The 18,200-nt window shown below is 42.8% G+C and overlaps 1 protein-coding gene across 13 annotated transcripts in view; it reads left to right on the top strand.

Moving 5' to 3' along the window:
• The window catches only part of baz2ba (bromodomain adjacent to zinc finger domain, 2Ba), a 182,842-nt gene that overhangs the window by 113,473 nt on the left and 51,169 nt on the right, over positions 1-18,200 (top strand). For all 13 annotated transcript variants that reach the window (XM_062997698.1, XM_062997695.1, XM_062997697.1 and 10 more), the window contains exons 4-6: positions 12,688-12,888; positions 14,500-14,655; positions 15,740-15,924. In XM_062997698.1, coding sequence (XP_062853768.1) covers positions 12,688-12,888; positions 14,500-14,655; positions 15,740-15,924 — 542 coding nt within the window. The remainder of the gene's footprint in view (positions 1-12,687; positions 12,889-14,499; positions 14,656-15,739; positions 15,925-18,200) is intronic.

The raw sequence follows: 18,200 nt of genomic DNA, 5'->3' as shown, positions 1-18,200 counted from the left end.
TCTATTGGGTTTAGGTCTGGAGACATGCTTGGCCAGTCCATCACCTTTACCCTCAGCCTCTTCAATAAAGCAGTGGTTGTCTTAGAGGTGTGTTTGGGGTCATTATCATGCTGGAACACTGCCCTGCGACCCAGTTTCCGGATGGAGGGGATCATTCTCTGCTTCAGTATTTCACAGCACATATTGGAGTTTGTGTGTCCCTCAATGAAATGTAACTCCCCAACACCTGCTGCACTCATGCAGCCCCAGACCATGGCATTCCCACCACCATGCTTGACTGTAGGCATGACACACTTATCTTTGTACTCCTCACCTGATTGCCGCCACACATGCTTGAGACCATCTGAACCAAACAAATTAATCTTGGTCTCATCAGACCATAGGACATGGTTCCAGTAATCCATGTCCTTTGTTGACATGTCTTCAGCAAACTGTTTGTGGGCTTTCTTGTGTAGAGACTTCAGAAGAGGCTTCCTTCTGGGGTGACAGCCATGCAGACCAATTTGATGTAGTGTGCGGCGTATGGTCTGAGCACTGACAGGCTGACCCCCCACCTTTTCAATCTCTGCAGCAATGCTGACAGCACTCCTGCGCCTATCTTTCAAAGACAGCAGTTGGATGTGACGCTGAGCACGTGCACTCAGCTTCTTTGGACGACAAACGCGAGGTCTGTTCTGAGTGGACCCTGCTCTTTTAAAACGCTGGATGATCTTGGCCACTGTGCTGCAGCTCAGTTTCAGGGTGTTGGCATCTTCTTGTAGCCTTGGCCATCTTCATGTAGCGCAACAATTCGTCTTTTAAGATCCTCAGAGAGTTCTTTGCCATGAGGTGCCATGTTGGAACTTTCAGTGACCAGTATGAGAGAGTGTGAGAGCTGTACTACTAAATTGAACACACCTGCTCCCTATGCACACCTGAGACCTAGTAACACTAACAAATCACATGACATTTTGGAGGGAAAATGACAAGCAGTGCTCAATTTGGACATTTAGGGGTGTAGTCTCTTAGGGGTGTACTCACTTTTGTTGCCGGTGGTTTAGACATTAATGGCTGTATATTGAGTTATTTTGAGGGAAGAATAAATTTACACTGTTATATAAGCTGCACACAGACTACTTTTCATTGTGTCAAAGTGTCATTTTGTCAGTGTTGTCCCATGAAAAGATATACTTAAATATCTGCAGAAATGTGAGGGGTGTACTCACTTTTGTGATACACTGTATATATATATATATATACAGTGTATCACAAAAGTGAGTACACCCCTCACATTTCTGCAAATATTTCATTATATCTTTTCATGGGACAACACTATATACATGACACTTGGATATAACTTAGAGTAGTCAGTGTACAGCTTGTATAGCAGTGTAGATTTACTGTCTTCTGAAAATAACTCAACACACAGCCATTAATGTCTAAATGGCTGGCAACATAAGTGAGTACACCCCACAGTGAACATGTCCAAATTGTGCCCAAAGTGTCAATATTTTGTGTGACCACCATTATTATCCAGCACTGCCTTAACCCTCCTTGGCATGGAATTCACCAGAGCTGCACAGGTTGCTACTGGAATCCTCTTCCACTCCTCCATGATGACATCACGGAGCTGGTGGATGTTAGACACCTTGAACTCCTCCACCTTCCACTTGAGGATGCGCCACAGGTGCTCAATTGGGTTTAGTCCATCACCTTTACCTTCAGCTTCCTCAGCAAGGCAGTTGTCATCTTGGAGGTTGTGTTTGGGGTAATTTTCCTGTTGGAAAACTGCCATGAGGCCCAGTTTTCGAAGGGAGGGGATCATGCTCTGTTTCAGAATGTCACAGTACATGTTGGAATTCATGTTTCCCTCATTGAACCGCAGCTCCCCAGTGCCAGCAACACTCATGCAGCCCAAGACCATGATGCTACCATCACCATGCTTGACTGTAGGCAAGATACAGTTGTCTTGGTACTTCTCACCAGGGCGCCGCCACACATGCTGGACACCATCTGAGCCAAACAAGGTTATCTTGGTCTCGTCAGACCACAGGGCATTCCAGTAATCCATGTTCTTGGACTGCTTGTCTTCAGCAAACTGTTTGCGGGCTTTCTTGTGCGTCAGCTTCCTTCTGGGATGACGACCATGCAGACCGAGTTGATGCAGTGTGCGGCGTATGGTCTGAGCACTGACAGGCTGACCTCCCACGTCTTCAACCTCTGCAGCAATGCTGGCATCACTCATGTGTCTATTTTTTAAAGCCAACCTCTGGATATGACGCCGAACACGTGGACTCAACTTCTTTGGTCGACCCTGGCGAAGCCTGTTCCGAGTGGAACCTGTCCTGTAAAACCGCTGTATGACCTTGGCCACCATGCTGTAGCTCAGTTTCAGGGTGTTAGCAATCTTCTTATAGCCCAGGCCATCTTTGTGGAGAGCAACAATTCTATTTCTCACATCCTCAGAGAGTTCTTTGCCATGAGGTGCAATGTTGAATATCCAGTGGCCAGTATGAGAGAATTGTACCCAAAACACCAAATTTAACAGCCCTGCTCCCCATTTACACCTGGGACCTTTACACATGACACCAGGGAGGGACAACGACACATTTGGGCACAATTTGGACATGTTCACTGTGGGGTGTACTCACTTATGTTGCCAGCTATTTAGACATTAATGGCTGTGTGTTGAGTTATTTTCAGAAGACAGTAAATCTACACTGCTATACAAGTTGTACACTGACTACTCTAAGTTATATCCAAGTTTCATGTCTATAGTGTTGTCCCATGAAAAGATATAATAAAATATTTGCAGAAATGTGAGGGGTGTACTCACTTTTGTGATACACTGTATATATATAGGTCTTGTCTCTGTGTTTTAGCTGTAAGCCTTGCAGGATGGAGGGGTTGTAAGCGGTGATGCTGTAATGAGCATGTTATTGTGGGTGATGATGTAACAGGTGTGTGTGTGTGTGTGAGGGATGCTAGTAGTGGGATTAATGAGACTGTGGGTTTTTATCAGACCTCTCCTGCTGTAGACTGTGTGTCGCCCCCTCACACTGTCAGTTTTACACCCTATTTCTTTCTCCCCCTTCATCGAGATTTTCTCTCCTTATTTGCTTTGAACATTTACTTTCCTTTTGCCTTTACTTTTCTTTCTTTTAGTTGTTAGGACTTTAGGTTTTTGTCATGATCTTTTTCAGGTTTCCTTTGATATTTTTCTTATTTTTATTTTAGTTGATTTTTTGGTTTATTTCTCCTCAAAAACTACATTTCTCTCATCGTTGTCATTGTTTATCCGATGCATTACTTTCTCATATTCATTTTCATCACTATTTTCTTCTCCGTACCCTTTCTTTTCAGTCTGTTTTTTCCTGATAATTTCCTTCTATTTCATTTTTTTTTTTTAAGATCTTCTCCTCTCCTTTTATCCTTTGTTCCTCTCCCTGTGTTAAATGTGTGTCTCCTGATGACGTTACTGAACCGGTCTGTTGGAAAGAAATGACAGCATGTCAGCAGCGCTGTGTAATTTATTCTCCTCTCTCTGCAGCGCAATCTATTTTTCATCCTCATGTTGATGGTACCAGTTCCCCATTAGACGCTCATATCGACCATGCTCCATCTCTCCTATCTGCCCTGTATCTGTCCGTGTCCCTGTAAGTGTGTGCGTGTGTGTGTGTGTGTGTGTGAAATTTCGCTGTCCTCAGCAGGTAGAGTTAAGCTAAATAAAGCTTTGTTGAGATTGCTGTTGTCTGTCTTTTAACAAAGTGTCAGCTCCACCAGCCGTCTGAGAGCATGATGGTACAGGTTTGCTTTTCATTCTTACATTCTGTTGTATATTATCTATCATCTGCAAAAATCTGGATCAATCGATTATCTACAAATATTGTAGTGTAGCATTCTTGTCCAAGAGTTAGGTGTTCCGGTGAGGCAGTGTAAATTACACTAGTCTACTACCACTGTGATCCAGAGTCGAATCCCAAGCAGTGCTATTAGCAGGTCAGGCATTTACATACAGACGTTTACATTTGCAGCATTTAGCAGACACTTTTATTCGAAGTGACTTACAATTATGACTGAATACAGTTTGAGCAGTTAAGGATTAAGGGGCCCAACAGTGGCAACTTGGCATAAGGGCTTGAACCGGCAGCCTTCTGATTACTAGTTTAGTACCCTAACTGCTGAGCTACCACTGTTCAATCATGGGATCTACATATAGACATGACCAAGGCTAAATCAGAGGGGTGGCGGAAGTTCAGTGATGGATGTGTCCGGGTGTGTTTCTGCAATGTGCCCAGTGATTCTCTGGAAACTGGGTTCGATTTTCATGTGGAGTGGTCCAGGTTCTTTATTTGTGGCATTAATTAATTAGATTGTATACTGTCATAATTGTAAGTCGCTTTGAATAAAAGTGCCCGCTAAATGCCAAAAATTTAAATGTGTTGTCCAAAGCCTTTCCAGAAGAAGAAAGATGTCTAACATGATCATGGTTAGGTGTCTACATAGTTTTGGGCAGTAAGTGGAACAATGAAGTGATAGAACTTGATTTGATGCAAGGTACACACTATAGAGATGTAAAGACGTATTTAGAGATAATATAGAAATATGAAGAGTTAATGGGGCATGTTATTCTCCCCAAAAAATGCTGTTTTGAAGGAGGGGGGCTTATTCAGGATTAAAAGAAATACACTAGCAGATTAGTTTAGGATTGCAATCCGACCTTGTTTTAGCTTGTGTATTAAATGACATAAAAGCTGTGATGGTGGCTGTGAAGAGCTCATTTAAGAGTGGATTGCTGGGATATTTTCATACGGATGGCTGAATGTGGTGTGGCGCTGGAGGTTGAGGCAGGTATACTCTGAAATGGAGAAGATGCAAGGGCTAAAATGGAGAACGCACGTCCCCGCTCTCTCCCCCTCAAACACAGGCATGCAATTAACTCCAATCTGTCCTCGGCGGCGTGATTGACGCCAACAAAGGGCACTTTAATCCTTCTGCTCTGCATCCCACACGAGCTCGGAGAGAAGACGCAGCGGCGCATTTGGAGGCGCCCTGCGTAACAGAGGCAAGGACACAGGAAGGAAAGGGACAAATATGTGCTAGGGAGAAGAAAAACAGAGGACCATGAGGGAAGACAAATCAGGGTGCAGGTGACGGAAATAAAGAAAGGACGACTGTCGAGTACTCCTGTAATTCTGCTCGTCATGCGATTTTATTAGTGGAGGCTGTAAGTGCATTAATATGAGGCGTCCTCTTCTCATGTGCATCTCCTAGCATGGTAAACACCGTCAGCAGCGGATGTCGACCTTGCATGGAATATTCCATCTCGTTTATCTGTGCATCCGCCCATTTATATTGTGTTTCCATTCCCCGCTTTCTCACTCCCTCCTGTTAAATCTAAATATCGCTTAAACCGAACGTCTGGCAATGTGAAGCAAGCTAGAAGGTCTTGAAGAGCAGTACATGATGCCACATTTCAAATTCAAATACATATGCAAGATCATGTAAAGGATTACAAAGCCATTACTCAGGATCCGGGACTTAGACGAACCACATTGGGAGCTATTGTCCACAAATGTAACAAACTCATCTAGGAGGCCACAAATGAACACAGATGACCAAAAGAAAAAAACCTACAAGCGTCCAATGTAGTCGAATTAATTGTTAACTCGCAGTGTCATTGTTTATTGTATATTAAAGTTATTAAAATCTGAAACATTTAAATGTGACATGATAAATACAAGAAATCAGGTGGGAGCAAATACTTTTTCATAGCACTGTACATATTCCTTATGTAAAGGTTTATATATATACTGTATATATATATATAAACATATATATATATAAATACACCGATCAGCCATAACATTAAAGCCACCTTCTTGTTTCTACACTCTGTCCATTTTATCAGCTCCACTTACCATATAGGAGCACGTTGTAGTTTTACAATTACTGACTGTAGTCTATCTGTTTCTCTTCATACTCTTTATCCTGCTTTCACCCTGTTCTTCAATGGTCAGGACCCCCACAGGACCACTACCGAGTAGGTATTATTTGGGTGGTGGATCATTCTCAGCACTGCAGTGACACTGACATGGTGGCGGTGTGTTAGTGTGTGTTGTGCTGGTATGAGTGGATAAGACACAGCAGCGCTGATGGAGTTTTTAAGCACCTCACTGTCACTGCTGGACTGAGAATAGTCCACCAACCAAAAATATCCAGCCAACAGAACCCCATAGGCAGCGTCCTGTGACCACTGATGAAGGTCTAGAAGATGACCAACTCAAACAGCAGCAATAGATGAGTGATCGTCTCTGACTTTACATCTACAAGGTGGACCAACTAGGTAGGAGTGTCTAATAGAGTGGACAGTGAGTGGACAAGGTATTTAAAAACTCCAGCAGCGCTGCTGTGTCTGATCCACTCATACCAGCACAACACACACTAACACACCACCACCATGTCAGTGTCACTGCAGTGCTTAGAATGATCCACCACCTAAATAATACCTACTCTGTAGTGGTCCTGTAGGGGTCCTGACCATTGAAGAACAGAGTAAAAGCAGGTTAAAAAAGCATGCAGAGAAACAGATGGACTACAGTCAGTAATTGTAGAACTACAAAGTGCTTCTATATGGTAAGTGGAGCTGATAAAATGGACAGTGAGTATAGGAACAAGGAGGTGGTTTTAATGTTATGGCTGATCAACTTTCAACTTTGGGACAAACTGTTTGGGAAATACTCTTTCCTCCTCCCACAGGACTGTGCTCTTGTGCATAACGCAAGATCCCTTTTAACACTTTTGGGATGAATTCTCACACTGCTTGTGCGAGACGGGTCTTTTTTAATAACAGTGCCTAAATTCTCAAATGCTTTTTTTTTTTTTTTGACTGACTGCACACTAATTCCCACAGACAATCTCAGAAATATGGTGCATCAGTATAATCAGCAGGAATATATTCATGCAGAAGTGTGTTTTGGGTGTGTATTAGCAGATACATTGTTAGCACGTGTGTGTAAATGTATGCATGATGCAGTTTAATGAGCAGGTGTAGGAGTGCTTGTGTGTAAGCAGCCGCTTGCGTATACGTGATTGACGGGGTTGATTTTTTTTCCCTCCCTGACTGTGGGTTGATATGAGTTGGTGTGGAGATTTAGTAGTGTTTATGAGAGTCTGCCATCCTCAGGGATCACTCCACTTTTCTCCTCGGGCAAAACAACAGCAGCAATCTGCAGAGCAGGCACATCTCTTCCATCCATGCACATCTGCCGTTCACCCTCTCCTCCCAGTTGCGGCACTCCGTTTAAGCAAAACGCCTGCCGTATCTCTCCGTCATCACTTTTTCCTCCGCCCGGGTCTGACCTGGCTGGCACTCGGCCTCGCTGCTGGAACGCCGTGCCCGTGCCGTTTCCCCTCGCGTGCACTGGCTAATGCAGATTGAATTTGCATCTTGTATCTGACTTCAGGCTTTTATCCAGCACAACACAATGCTGTCGTAAAGATGTCTTGACCATCACAATGTCTTCTCGTGTATTTTCATAACAGTAAAACATTTATCTTGAAGCAGGCATGTCCAGAATCCAGTCAGGGTGCCAAAATTGGCGAGTGGACAAATTCCATCTGGCCTGCAGCTTGTCTCTTAAGCCCCATTCAGACTGGACCAGCATATAAGGGGGTCCAAAGTAATTCCACTATTTACAAGTGCTTGGTGGGGTTTTTCTCCCGCTTTGCCCTAATATATTTCAGAGCAATCTATTACTTGTCTGTTCATTTTAGTCCTGTCTGAATAAGCGTCTCTGGGGTTTTGTTGTCCGCACTCCATAGTTGTCCGCACTGTATCCATAGTAAAGAGTCATCTCTCAACCATTTCTCTAGTCTGAACTTTGCTCTCCCCAAATGATATTAAGAGCCAGGATCTCTTTTCTCATCCGCTGTCTGTGTTTTAATCACTTGGATGCTATGTTGAGTTTGGAGTGTGGTCACATGACCACATGTACCACAAATATCCGAATTTGTAGAATAAAATGACCCATAAAAACTTGTTCCTACCATTATTGTTTCAATACTGTCCAAACATGAGTTTTATTACAGTTTAGTCCCTCTGCTGTGCTGGAGTGGCGCTGTGTGCTGCTGTGCTGGAGTGCTGGAGTGGAGCAGTAAACTACGCAGGTCCACTAACGCTGGGATCAAGGGTTCATGGCTTTGGTAGAGTGTCTAAATACAGACATTATTGGCTCTGCCTCAGTGGGGCAACCAAAGCCTCAAGATTGGGCCAGATGAAACCAGACTCACTGCAAGCTGTAGCCTAGTGGTTAAGGTACTCGACCAGTAATCAGAGGGTCGCTGGTTCCCCACCGCGTCCAGGTTGCTGCTGTTGGGCCCTAGAGCAAGGCCCTTAACCCTGAATTGCTCAGACTGTGTACTGTAACTGTAATGTAAGTCGCTTTGGATAAAGGCGTCTGCTAAATGCTGAAAATTTAAAATGTAAACCCTGACCGTGATAAACTAATTTCATCCAGTAGGATCATTCAGTTGGGCATATTTTTAAATGACCCATATTTTTAAATGACTGCAATAACCTTCAATAATTGTGTATATGCAACACTTACTGCTACACAACAAACTAGCCTGAAGAAGCTCACCCATATGTACAAAAAGTATTTGGACACCACTTGTAATTACTGAATTATTGAATTATATGCATATATATATATATATATATATATATATATATATATATATATATATATATATATATATATATATATATATATATATATACAGTGTATCACAAAAGTGAGTACACCCCTCACATTTCTGCAAATATTTCATTATATCTTTTCATGGGACAACACTATAGACATGAAACTTGGATATAACTTAGAGTAGTCAGTGTACAACTTGTATAGCAGTGTAGATTTACTGTCTTCTGAAAATAACTCAACACACAGCCATTAATGTCTAAATAGCTGGCAACATAACTGAGTACACCCCACAGTGAGCATGTCCAAATTGTGCCCAAATGTGTCGTTGTCCCTCCCTGGTGTCATGTGTCAAGGTCCCAGGTGTAAATGGGGAGCAGGGCTGTTAAATTTGGTGTTTTGGGTACAATTCTCTCATACTGGCCACTGGATATTCAACATGGCACCTCATGGCAAAGAACTCTCTGAGGATGTGAGAAATAGAATTGTTGCTCTCCACAAAGATGGCCTAGGCTATAAGAAGATTGCTAACACCCTGAAACTGAGCTACAGCATGGTGGCCAAGGTCATACAGCGGTTTTCCAGGACAGGTTCCACTCGGAACAGGCTTCGCCAGGGTCGACCAAAGAAGTTGAGTCCACGTGTTCGGCGTCATATCCAGAGGTTGGCTTTAAAAAATAGACTCATGAGTGCTGCCAGCATTGCTGCAGAGGTTGAAGACGTGGGAGGTCAGCCTGTCAGTGCTCAGACCATACGCCGCACACTGCATCAACTCGGTCTGCATGGTCGTCATCCCAGAAGGAAGCTGACACACAAGAAAGCCCGCAAACAGTTTGCTGAAGACAAGCAGTCCAAGAACATGGATTACTGGAATGCCCTGTGGTCTGATGAGACCAAGATAAACTTGTTTGGCTGAGATGGTGTCCAGCATGTGTGGCGGCGCCCTGGTGAGAAGTACCAAGACAACTGTATCTTGCCTACAGTCAAGCATGGTGGTGGTAGCATCATGGTCTTGGGCTGCATGAGTGTTGCTGGCACTGGGGAGCTGCAGTTCATTGAGGGAAACATGAATTCCAACATGTACTGTGACATTCTGAAACAGAGCATGATCCCCTCCCTTCGAAAACTGATGATGGACTAAACCCAATTGAGCACCTGTGGCGCATCCTCAAGTGGAAGGTGGAGGAGTTCAAGGTGTCTAACATCCACCAGCTCCGTGATGTCATCATGGAAGAGTGGAAGAGGATTCCAGTAGCAACCTGTGCAGCTCTGGTTAATTCCATGCCCAGGAGGGTTAAGGCAGTGCTGGATAATAATGGTGGTCACACAAAATATTGACACTTTGGGCACAATTTGGACATGCTCACTGTGGGGTGTACTCACTTATGTTGCCAGCCATTTAGACATTAATGGCTGTGTGTTGAGTTATTTTCAGAAGACAGTAAATCTACACTGCTATACAAGTTGTACACTGACTACTCTAAGTTATATCCAAGTTTTATTTCTATAGTGTTGTCCCGTGAAAAGATATAATAAAATATTTGCAGAAATGTGAGGGGTGTACTCACTTTTGTGATACACTGTATATATATATATATAATCAATTTAATAAATAAATATTTGCTTTTTACTGTTTGACAACAGTTTTGGGAAGGTTCAAGCATGATTGTGCACAAAGCAAGGTCCAAATAGAATTGATTTGGTTTGGAGAAATTCCAGTGGCCTGCCCTGACCTTAACCTCATTACCACTTTTTGGAACTGCAAAGAACCTGACCTCACAAAGGTTTCTCTGACCAAATGGTTACAAATTCTCACAGGCACACTGTGTGAGCCCTCCCTGCTAGATAAGAACACCTGGCCTGCAATCAGCATTCCAAATAATCCCAAAGGTATTCAGCAGGGTTGAGGTCATCATTTGTACACAGGGGCTCATTAGTGCTGCAGTAAGTAAGGTTCTTTCCCCAAAGTTTAGCCACAAAGCTTACAGCATACCATTTGTTATATGTAATTGATTTTATTCATCTGTTAGCAACGGGTGTGGTTGAAACACCTGAGCTTAATATTTTGGAGGTTTGTCAATATTCTTTTGGCATGTTGATAAAATTGACGGCAGCAGAGATTGAGTAGCATACTGAAGCTCCTCCGCTGATTTTTCTCTACATAGCTGTCAGTCAGAAAGCTTTAGATTACACTAAATGCTCCGTACTTATCGTGACTGTTGCATTTAAAACTCACCATAAAAGGCCACCAGAGCAGAAAAAGAGAGATTAAGAAATGCCTTTCCTTCTTTTTCTGGAACTAATGGCATCAGCGCTTCATCCAAAAGTGAATAAGGCGCTACAGAACAGCTTGTGTGTGTGTGTGTGTGTGTAAAGGGTTTTTTTACCCCTCCTTCCCTGGCATGGGATTACGTGTTGAGTCCGGAATCTGCATGCCAAATTCCCCATGAGCGGACTCTGAGTCGGGGTCTTTTTCTTGCAATGTGTTCCGGTGGATCTTCCATTGCTGTGGACTTGTGTTTTTGATGATGCATGAAACAGCCTCATAGGCGTGCGTGTGTGAACATTTAGTTTGACATGCCTCATTTAAAATCCAAGTCTGCTTTTTTTGCAGTTTACTCATTTCTGATTCTCAATTCCACTTGTACCACTTCTTACCCACACTGGCTGAGCTGATGAGGGTTGCAGACACTCTCAGGTCGTCTTTTACACCAGCCAGGGGTGGATTCTTTTAGGACTTGGTTGTAGATGTAAGCATTCGTTAGAAGGTTGCAGCCAACAGCCTGTTGATAAATCCAGACAACTCCTATTTTGATGGTTAACAGTCAGTCCAATACAATTTGAGTAGCTGAGAAACTGACTAGCTTATATGAAGCTTGCATTTGTTTTCCTTCAGGATTATTTTATTAAGTCGAGACCTAGTACAGGTAGTGCAGGTAGTTAATGTGCTCATGTGTGAACAGAAGCTGCTACATTACCAAGATGCTAACACATTAGCACTGTAAAGCAACAACACATAACATAACACAACAAATAACACATGGAACTGTTGCTGTTAGCCAATAATGGAGTGGACACACTACATTTTATGAATGTTACTATTAAGCTTATGAGCTAATCACCTGTTAAGAAATGCCAGACGTTAAAGAAACCTGAAACTCCACAATTTGTTAATTCTACAAAATAAACTGCATGTGGGGTGGCACGGTGGCTCGGTGGGTAGCACTGTCGCCTCACAGCAAGAAGGTCCTGGGTTTGATTTCCAGGTGGAGTGGTCCGGGTCCCTTCGGTGTGGAGTTTGAGTGTTCTCCACGTGTCTTTGTGGGTTTCCTCCGGGAGGTCCGGTTTCCTCCCACAGTCCAAAGACATGCAAGTGAGGTGAATTGAATTGAATCCATGACTGTGTTTGGCATTGTACTTGTAAACTGATGAATCTTGTGTAACCAGTAACTACCTGTCCTGTCATGAATGTAACCGAAGTGTAAAACATGACTTTAAAATCATAATAAAGAAACTGTGTGTGGAATTTGTGTTACTAGACTGATTCCTTAACCAAGCTTTGGTTGACTTGGAGATGTGCTTTGGGTCATTGAATTGCTGGAGAGTCCAGTTATTACCAAGGTTCACCACAGAAGGCATAACATCCCTTCAGAAAATGCCCTGGTATTTCTGTGCTTCTTGGTCAAGAGTGGCATGTGCTGTGGAGTCAGTATAATGTAGTGGTTGAATAATTGTGACATATCCTGCTACTCTAAAATACCTCATCATTCAATGTCTTTATTACTTTGACACATCATTCAACTGATAAAGACTTTATTTAAAGCAAAATGTAACTACAGGAAGGTTTTTGTGTTACATCACACTGTGCATCCTGGTAATTTGCTGACATAGCTAACACAACAGTGGTAAAGGTCTTAGGTTTAAATGATACAGGACTCTTAACCATGTGTGGAATTTCTAAATGTAAGCTGTATTGTGTGTGTGTGTGTGTGTGTGTGTTACACAGGCCCTCTGTTTGGGGTGGCGGGAAGCGAGCAGCCGTTCAGCATAACCTCTGTAACCTCAGTGCCCAGTGCCTTCCCCATGATGGCGCACCCCGCCTTTGGCTTACTGTCTCCTGGCACAGCACGCCCTGAGTTCGGGGGTTTGGGGGCACTAGGGGTCACTGCAGCTCTGGCAGCACACCCACAACTAGGGGCTTTCTCAGGTGAGCCAATGCAGAGACTTTTGTGTTTGCTTCTAAAGGTTTGTTTTTAATTAAACATGGATTATTTAGCATTTTATTAGCTACTAATTCTGCAGACATTTAACTTGATTATAATGTTGTGGCACTGTTGATTTAGATTATTAGTTAAATTGTAGAAATGCTAACTTAATTTTTACATAAATATGCACACAGACATCATTTTGAGTTTAAATTAAAAACATGTAGTTTTTCTGACAAATGTCCATGTGGTTTGATGGTTTTTATGCTGCAACTACTTTCTGTAAATGCCACCACATTATTTTCTATGGGATTTAAATCTGGAGACCAAGAAGGTCACTCCAGGATATTTCAATTCCTTAACCAAGCTTTAGTTGACCTGGAAATGTGCTTGGGATCATTGTTTTGCTGGAGAGTCCAGTTATCACCAAGGTTCACCATAGAAGGCATAACATCCCTCCACAAAATGCCCTGCTAATTTGAGTTCAGTCAACATCGCCAGTTCCTGCAGCAGAAAAACATCCCCACGTCATCACTGACCCACATCCAAGCTTGACCGTGGGGACAGTATCCTTCTGCTCATAAACAAATTCTGGCCCATATGGCTAAACAGTTCCAGTTTTGATTTGTCACTCCAAAGATCTGTGTTCCAGAACTCTACAGGTCTATACAAATTAATTCTGGCATATTTCAATCAATCTGCCTTGTGCTTCTTGGTCAAGAGTGGCATGTGGAGGCGCCCAGGTGGCCAGCGGGATATTCTGCTAGCACACCAAGATTCTGAACTCCTCAGTTTGAAACTCGGCGTTGCCACCGGTCTGCTGGGTGCCATCTAGCAGGCAGTGCCTGCAGCAGACACGGTTTTGCTAGGGCAGGATGACCGGACTATGTGGGTGGGGTCTTCAAACGCTGTGTAGGGACCCTGATTGGCAGATAGAGAGGTGCCTGTGCAGAGTGCATAAGTGAAAAAGGGTTTCGCTAAGGGCTGCACGCGGGTCAGAGGAGGTGTGAGCAGCAATATACCCACCTCGACTGCGATCAGGGATCCCCCAGCAGCGGAAGACAAATTGACTACGCTAAATTGGGGAGAAAATGGGAGAAAATGCATAAATAAAGTAGAAAAAGAGTGGCATGTGGTGTGGAGTCAGTATTATGTAGTGGTTGAATAATTGTGACATATTCTGCTACTCTAAAATACTTCATTATTTATTTTCTTTATTCTTTTGATGCATCAATCAAATGATGAAGACTTTATTTAAAGCAAAATCTAGCTCTACAGGTTTTTATGTAAATAAATAATAAATGTCTTTGGGAGGTAATTGTAAGTAGTAATATGACTGTTTAGTCTTCAATGTTTTAATTGTTAGAGTGACTAGATCCCTAAAAACTTGCAAACAAATCAAAGAGAATTTAATAACATAAACAAAGACAAAAACACTAAAATCCCACTGGTTTCTACCTGTGTCCAAAATAAAGAGTTATGTTATTAGTGGTTATGTAACGCTAATATTCCCAATATTAACTTGTGCTTATTAGTGTTTATAGCTACTGTTAAATAAGTTGCTCAAAATATAATGAATCAAACCCAGACTAATATGGAATTCCGTCCCACAGATTGGTGGAGAGCAGCTGAAGCTCATGGACGTAATGCTGCAGCCTTCTTCCCCCCATTTCTCAGTCTGCCTCCGCTGTTTGCCCCTCCTCTTCTGAACCACGAGGCCTCACCTTACACTTCTAAAACCCTGAGCAAAAGCAGGCAGGGCTCAAAAGGTGAGCAACACAGACAGACCCTTGGTGCTTAGAAAATGTGCAGACCTTTTATTAGACTGGTATGGTAATGTGACCTCAAGTTGACATGAAAATAATGTCAGTAATAGGGCTGAAATTGCAAAGTAGCTCATTGTTATGGTGACTAATTGAAATAATGGTCAGCAATTAGTCAGTTTCTCTTAAGGTTTTAACCATTCTGTGAAATATGTAGCAATTATCATCATATGTAAAGTTATCAGTGTCATTCTAGCTTTTTATTATTCATGTAATGCTGTAGCCATAATAGTGTCTACCTGATTCTTAGTTAACATGACTTCCATACATGCTGTAAGACATTGAAAAAATATAGCAGTATATGTGTATATATATATATAGCTTCAAAATAAAAACACTGCCTTTGTATTGCATCTATGATGCACACCTATTTACATCTGATTTCTAATGACCACTGACCTCATGTGGGCCGGTTGGGTACAGTCAAAGGGCCGGATGTGACCCGGGGGCCATACAATGCCCAGGAGTGCTGTAAATGAATCAGCACCTGACAGCTGGAATAGAAGTTCATCATTTAATAAGAGTTCAGTGTCCTGATTGTATTCTCATCAAACATCCATTATGAGGCATGAACACTGCTGTACATCAAATGCTCCCCAACTAATCGGACAGGATATAAAGGATTATGTAAAGAGTAATGGACAGTGGTTGAGGTACTGGGCTAGTAATTGGAGGAGTCGCTGGTTCAAGCCCCACATCTACCAGGTTGCTACATTTTGGCCCTTGAGCAAGGTCCTCAACCCGCAATTACTTAGATTTGGGTAAAAGCACCTGCTAAATGTTACAAATGTAAATAGTGGACCAACATTGCTCCAAGTTTTTAAAACATAACCACATAACTACTGTAATAGTTCCCAGCTATATTTAGTTAAATTACTACAAATCTCAAATTTTGGCTACATTTATGAGTGTGTGAGTGACAGACAAACCACTATATCAGTCAAATGATCATTAATGAAATCAGTCAAACTTCTAATGACGTTACTAATCTTTCTTTGACACGTGTATCTTGTGTTCATTTTGTATTTAGCTGGTGTTAATGGAGCATTGAATGGGAATGTGGTCTCTCCTCTGATGGCTAAAGGCAGTGTGTATGGGTCACCCTCGCCCACTCTTCGCACACCCAGCGTCAAGCCCCGTGCCCGCAAAGCCTCTCATCACAACAACAGCACAGGAGAGCTGCAGGAGAAACCCTCGCAGAAACCAAAAGAGAAGGTAAAATCATAACACAAGACGTCTACAACTTAGTAGGCTACAGAATTGACCATGCTGATGGAATTCTGTATTTGTCATATATACAGTGTATCACAAAAGTGAGTACACCCCTCACATTTCTGCAGATATTTAAGTATATCTTTTCATGGGACAACACTGACAAAATGACACTTTGACACAATGAAAAGTAGTCTGTGTGCAGCTTATATAACAGTGTAAATTTATTCTTCCCTCAAAATAACTCAATATACAGCCATTAATGTCTAAACCACCGGCAACAAAAGTGAGTACACCCCTTAGTGAAAGTTCCTGAAGTGTCAATATTTTGTGTGGCCACCATTATTTCCCAGAACTGCCTTAACTCTCCTGGGCATGGAGTTTACCAGAGCTTCACAGGTTGCCACTGGAATGCTTTTCCACTCCTCCATGACGACATCACGGAGCTGGCGGATATTCGAGACTTTGCGCTCCTCCACCTTCCGCTTGAGGATGCCCCAAAGATGTTCTATTGGGTTTAGGTCTGGAGACATGCTTGGCCAGTCCATCACCTTTACCCTCAGCCTCTTCAATAAAGCAGTGGTCGTCTTAGAGGTGTGTTTGGGGTCATTATCATGCTGGAACACTGCCCTGCGACCCAGTTTCCGGAGGGAGGGGATCATGCTCTGCTTCAGTATTTCACAGTACATATTGGAGTTCATGTGTCCCTCAATGAAATGTAACTCCCCAACACCTGCTGCACTCATGCAGCCCCAGACCATGGCATTCCCACCACCATGCTTGACTGTAGGCATGACACACTTATCTTTGTACTCCTCACCTGATTGCCGCCACACATGCTTGAGACCATCTGAACCAAACAAATGAATCTTGGTCTCATCAGACCATAGGACATGGTTCCAGTAATCCATGTCCTTTGTTGACATGTCTTCAGCAAACTGTTTGCGGGCTTTCTTGTGTAGAGACTTCAGAAGAGGCTTCCTTCTGGGGTGACAGCCATGCAGACCAATTTGATGTAGTGTGCGGCGTATGGTCTGAGCACTGACAGGCTGACCCCCCACCTTTTCAATCTCTGCAGCAATGCTGACAGCACTCCTGCGCCTATCTTTCAAAGACAGCAGTTGGATGTGACGCTGAGCACGTGCACTCAGCTTCTTTGGACGACCAACGCGAGGTCTGTTCTGAGTTGACCCTGCTCTTTTAAAACGCTGGATGATCTTGGCCACTGTGCTGCAGCTCAGTTTCAGGGTGTTGGCCATCTTCTTGTAGCCTTGGCCATCTTCATGTAGCGCAACAATTCGTCTTTTAAGATCCTCAGAGAGTTCTTTGCCATGAGGTGCCATGTTGGAACTTTCAGTGACCAGTATGAGAGAGTGTGAGAGCTGTACTACTAAATTGAACACACCTGCTTCCTATGCACACCTGAGACCTAGTAACACTAACAAATCACATGACATTTTGGAGGGAAAATGACAAGCAGTGCTCAATTTGGACATTTAGGGGTGTAGTCTCTTAGGGGTGTACTCACTTTTGTTGCCGGTGGTTTAGACATTAATGGCTGTATATTGAGTTATTTTGAGGGAAGAATAAATTTACACTGTTATATAAGCTGCACACAGACTACTTTTCATTGTGTCAAAGTGTCATTTTGTCAGTGTTGTCCCATGAAAAGATATACTTAAATATCTGCAGAAATGTGAGGGGTGTACTCACTTTTGTGATACACTGTACATATTCACATGTACAGTGCAATGAAATGTTTTTTTCCTCATATCACAGCTTGTTTGGAAGCTGGGGTCAGAGCCGAGAGGGTTAGGGGCCTTGCTCAATGGTCCAACAGTGGCAGAGCCGGGATTTGAACCCACAATTTTCCGTTTGGTAGCCCACCTACTACCCCCTAGGCTATCACTGTCACATGCAACAGCAGGTGTATAGCATTGAAGGGAACCTTACAGGCAGGGGCTGTAGCTTTAACATGATAAAGATTTGGCCATGATGGGTTCATTAAAGCTCGTTAACTAAAGGCTCAGATATTAACAAGCAAGGATGAATGATCAAGATTTATACAAAAAAAGTCTACAAAACATTTAAAGATTTGGAATAAATAATTGTGTGTAACAAGCAAGGCTGAAACATGTTTTATGATCCCTCAGATGGCACTGCATACCAAACCAACATGCTTCTGTAATGAATGTAATCACATGGAGCCTGGGACTTATTGTTTGTCAGTAAAAGCAGTTTATTGCTACATCTACAAACACATGACTCAACATCAAGTA

The sequence above is a fragment of the Trichomycterus rosablanca genome, chromosome 6 (genome assembly GCF_030014385.1).
Source record: "Trichomycterus rosablanca isolate fTriRos1 chromosome 6, fTriRos1.hap1, whole genome shotgun sequence".
Lineage (NCBI taxonomy): Eukaryota > Metazoa > Chordata > Actinopteri > Siluriformes > Trichomycteridae > Trichomycterus > Trichomycterus rosablanca.
Note: the sequence above shows the minus strand (reverse complement) of the source record. Positions and strands in the feature narration are given on the sequence as shown.